Below are 5,077 nucleotides of genomic sequence, written 5' to 3'. Positions count from 1 at the left end.
ACTAAATATGGATATAGTTTTTTATCCGACATTTATCCATTTTAAATATACTAACCTCACTCGTTTCATCAAAGAAGAACCCATCCAGAGGACCTATACAATTTTTTTCCTTTTGACTATCCTCACTCCTTTGTAACAACTAAGGCAAAAATGTAATTAATTCAGAAAATCTTTTCAGGACCCCACCTTGATGTTTCGGGACCCCACTTTGGGTCCCGACCCCAACTTTGGGAAACACTGCCCTAGCGCATCATTTGTTTGGAATACCAAACAAAGTTTCCTCAGAAGAGATGAACTAATGCTTAGTCAGACCATGACCAAAATGAAATGCATTTGCTCATGTAAGTGTAAATGGAAAGGAACACAAATGAGAAAATATTAATGGTGTTTTAACACTGCCATTTTTTACAGTGTTAAAACAACAACAAAGTACTGATCACACAAACCACTATAAATGTATTTCTTTAAGTCAACAGATAAATGCATGAGTTTGTAGAGGTTAGCTCACTGAAAGAAAMCCGTTATCGACACACAAAACCTGACTTGGTGAATCTCTAAAAATGACCAAAACAAGCACAATAAATTACAGACCAAAGGCAAGAATATTAAAAATGATTCTGTGTGTGGGAAAGCAACAAGAATTCGCTCTCACCTGTATGGTTTTGCGTTGTCACTGTCAACTTATGGGGAACTCGAGGTGAGACCTGCAGTCCTGCTCTAATCTGATAAAACCTAATGCAACAAAACACAGAACAACAAAGACAAATGTAAAAAGACACATGGGAATTTTCCATGAGAAAGTGTGGGGTCTGGACMCCCTACAGTTATGAAAAATAAAGATTGTACCCCACAATAAATAAACTGAGGGAACTATACTTTTAAGTGATATAAAGATAAGAAAGTATATCCACCATTTATAGGGGCAAAATATTTATGCCCTCCACCCCATCAGCCTCAAGTCTTTAAACATCAGATTAGTGAGCATTCACGTGTTGCATTTGGAGACTGGGGTTTAATCCCCAGTGACAATTTGGTTTTACCACTCAAAATGAAAGGTCAAAGAAATATTACTGTTGCCATCTACAAAAACCTCATATATGTTAAGGGGATGTCTGTTTAGAAAGAACAAGCCATGTTGGATCATCTCAGTACGCACACTTATGTATAAACTGTTGGTAGTACATGAGTGAAATGCTGAACAAAAACAGGTTAAAGTCATGAKGAAGGGAGAAAAGGTCACAGTGTTTTACATTGAGTTCATCAGTGTTCATCTGATGGTTTGAGTGTGTCATCTGAAAACAAGGTGCCATTTTGAGAAGAAATGACATTGTGTTGAATGAAAAGCTTCCTGTTGCAGTAGAAATGAGTGGTTTTGCCCACTGTGCATGTGTGATTTCTGGATTTGTGTGTTGAGTTCTGAGAACATCAAGCATGCTTTCAGCATGCCCCCGCCCATATTTATTTGGATTTTTAAGTCTAACTGTGCATGGGAGATCCCTGAGGTCATCAAATCAATTTTATTAGATCTTGCAAGAACAAGGCTAAAGCATCAGGGGTGACTGGGCCTTTTCAGTGGCAGGACCCAGACTCTGAAGCAAACTCCCTCTAGTTTGTTCTTTTTCCTGTAATCGAAAAGAAAAAAATCATTAGGTCCTCTGGATGGGTTCTTCTTTAGTGAAACGTTTCGTCTCTCCTCCAAGAGACTTCTTCAGTCTGATGAGTTTCAGGTGAACTCAGCCTTATAAGCACTGCCTCCACATGGACAAACAGGTTAGTCACATGCAAAAGAGGGTCATCGCCTAACAATAGGCTTTATTAGTTATATTGTTCATAGAGGGTCAGAGCAGTGTGGTTTTCGTCCTGGTCGTGGAACACTGGACCAGCTCTACACCCTCARCAGGGTCCTGGAGGGTGCATGGGAGTTCGCCCAACCTGTCTACATGTGTTTTGTGGACTTGGAGAAGGCGTTCGACCGTGTCCCAAGGTGGGCCTTGTGGGGGGTTCTCCGGGAGTATGGGGTACCGGGCCCTTTGATACGGGCTGTCAGGTCCTTGTACGACCGGTGTCAGAGTCTGGTTCGCATTGCCGGCAGTAAGTCGGGCTCGTTTCCGGTGAGAGTTGGACTCCGCCAAGGCTGCCCTTTGTCACMGATTCTGTTCATTACTTTCATGGACAGAATTTCTAGGCGCAGCCGAGGTGTTGAGGGGATCCGTTTTGGTGGCCTTAGGATCGCATCTTTGTTTTTGCAGATGATGTGGTCCTGTTGGCTTCATCGGAACGAGTTCTGCAGCTCTCGCTGGAGCGGTTCGTGGCCGAGTGTGAAGCGGCTGGGATGAAGCTCAGTGCCTCCAAATCCGAGGCCATGGTCTTCAGCCGGAAAAGGGCAGAGTGCCTTCTCCGGGTCAGGGGGGTCGCCCTGTCTCAAGTGGAGGAGTTTAAGTATCTGGGGATCTTGTTCACGAATGGGGGAAGAACGGAGCGGGAGATCGACAGGCGGATTGGCGCAGCGTCTGCTGTAAAGCGGGCGCTGTACCGGTCCGTTGTGGTGAAGAGAGAGCTGAGTCAGAAAGCGAAGCTCTCGATTTACCGGTCGATCTACGTTCCTACCCTCATCTATGGTCATGAGCTTTGGGTCATGACCGAAAGAACGAGGTCCCGGATACAAGCGGCCGAAATGGGTTTCCTCCGCAGGATGGCTGGGCTCTCCCTTAGAGATAGGGTGAGAAGCTCAGTCATCCGGGAGGGACTTAGAGTAGATCCGCTGCTCCTCCACGTCGAGAGGAGCCAGTTGAGGTGGCTCGGGCATCTGGTAAGGATGCCTCCTGGACGCCTCCCTGGTGAGGTGTTCCGGGCACATCCCACCGGGAGGAGGCCCCGAGGAAGACCCAGGACACGCTGGAGGGACTATGTCTCTCGGCTGGCCTGGGAACACCTTGGGGTTCCCCCGGAGGAGCTGGAAGAAGTGGCTGGAGAGAGGGAGGTCTGGGCCTCCCTTCTGAAGCTGCTGCCCCCGCGACCCGACCCCGGATAGGCGGAAGAAAATGGATGGATGGATGGATGGATGGATAGAGGGTCATGTGTCCCATCACCTGACCCGTGTCGTGTTATGTGAATGTAGTGAACGCAAGCGGGGGTTCAATGTCCCCTTGTTTTTGTCTCTATTTCCCTCTTTGTGTTGGTGTCACAAAGAGGGAAAGGTGGAGGCAGTGCTGAGTTCACCTGAAACTCAGACTGAAGAAGTCTCTTGAAGGAGAGACGAAAAGTTTCATTAAAGAAGAACCATCCAGAGGACCTACTTATTTTTGATTTTTGATTTTTTCTAACTGGATKACTGAGATGCATCAGGACACTTTTTACTGTAAAGAGCTTTTGTCACCTTAGTTGGCTGTTGGTAAGCGCTATATAAATCAATGAATTGATCTTTTACTAAAACACATTTTGACCTGTGATTCACATGGGTTCCACAGTGATAAGCACAGGTAGCAAAAGTGAGACATAAATACTTTTAGAAAAAAATGGGAGGGTTGGATTGAATATATAAAACAGTTAAGAGTAGAGTGGATTTAAAGGATTCCTTTCTTTTTTTTTTTTTTGTTATTAGTAGATTCTTGGCCACGATAGGCAAACCCAAATGTTTGTGTTTTTCTTTTGTTTTGCGCTGTTTCCTTGTCGCTTGTTTTCTTTTGCTTTTTTTTTTTTCAAATTCTAGCTATTATGATCTGAGGATTTTTACTGTGTATGTGTACAAAACATAAAATAATGTTCTTAGTCAAAAACTCAAAAAAAGTCAGGTAAGATACATTTCTGCAAGGAATTCTAGGCCTTTGAYTTTRTTTTTAAATTCGACTCATCGTTTTGAATTTCAGATGCATTTATATACAACAGGTATAATCTGCTTACCCTCTCTGAAAAAGGTCCACATTGTGAAACTTGTGCAATTCTAGAGAAAAATCCAGTGTTGCTTGGACCTCAGACATGATATAATCCCACTCATCACCTGAAAAAAAGAAAGAACAGTAAATAAGGCATAATAAATGGTGAAACATTTAAAACTAGTTCTTTTGTTTTTTTCCTGCTGTTTTCTATTGTAATGTGACTCATTCAGTCCAACAATGACTGAAAAGGCATTTTTGTCAAAATATCAGACAGTTCATGACTCATTGATTAAATAATATAAGAACAAAAGTGTGCAGCAGCAGTTTTTCTATGAGCTACAGTATATARGATTGCTTCTCTTGTTTGACGTGATGTCATGATGTCAAACATGAATACATGTTGTTAAATTTGCCTCATATTCTAGAATAAAGTGTRTAATGACATCCAAAAGGAAAAACTCTCAACCAAAAAAAAGATAAAAACATCCTCATCTGTCAGTGGACATAATGCAGACGAACTCAACACTTGAAAAATCTAAATAAAGACAAACAAAGCAAAAAGTGACAAGTCAGTAAAACATACAAAACAGGAGGTRCACTGGTCACAAAACAACACAAAGAGGACGACTGAGGCACATGGGAAACCAGTGCAAAGGTCTGCTGGGGAAGTGATGACATGTTAAATACACAGAGGAAGAGTGGAGATAGACAACACCTGAGACTGTTAACCAAAAATTGGTGAGAGGCAAGAAACTGATGAACACTAAGGGATCAAGAATTGATCTAATAAAATAGAAACAAACAGAAAAGTATCTGAACTTAACATAAAACATGGATCACAGAAAAAGAAAAACTGGAAAATGCATGAAGTAACAAATAAATTCACATAACCACTAAATTAAACAAATAAAAAACRCCCACAGGACTTCACCTTGGTAATAGGTCTGAGTTGTCCAATTTWAAAGCATTATTAAAAATGAAACCCAAATTTCTGACAGCAGAACAGCTGTATAAAGCCAGAGGACCAAGACTGTCAGGAGAAATGTTTTAACCAAAGCTGATGGCTTGTTTTACTTTTATTTAGATTCAATGGGGCTCAAGCAAGAACATGTTCATATTCTTATCCTAAATTTCTCTTACTTTTGTTCGTACAAAGGGTTCGTACGAACATGTCACGTCAGATTCAACAAACTCTTCTATCT

The 5,077-nt window shown here is 42.0% G+C and overlaps 1 protein-coding gene across 1 annotated transcript in view; it reads right to left on the bottom strand.

The window, feature by feature from the left end:
- Positions 1-5,077, bottom strand: part of fam135b (family with sequence similarity 135 member B) — a gene marked incomplete in the record, with an annotated part of 86,586 nt that overhangs the window by 62,519 nt on the left and 18,990 nt on the right. The window contains 2 exon segments of the mRNA XM_014027924.1: positions 653-732; positions 3,901-3,997. Of these exon segments, the coding sequence (XP_013883378.1) occupies positions 653-732; positions 3,901-3,977 (157 nt within the window).

This window comes from Austrofundulus limnaeus, unplaced genomic scaffold, assembly GCF_001266775.1.
Source record: "Austrofundulus limnaeus strain Quisiro unplaced genomic scaffold, Austrofundulus_limnaeus-1.0 Scaffold699, whole genome shotgun sequence".
Taxonomy (NCBI): domain Eukaryota; kingdom Metazoa; phylum Chordata; class Actinopteri; order Cyprinodontiformes; family Rivulidae; genus Austrofundulus; species Austrofundulus limnaeus.
Note: the sequence above shows the minus strand (reverse complement) of the source record. Positions and strands in the feature narration are given on the sequence as shown.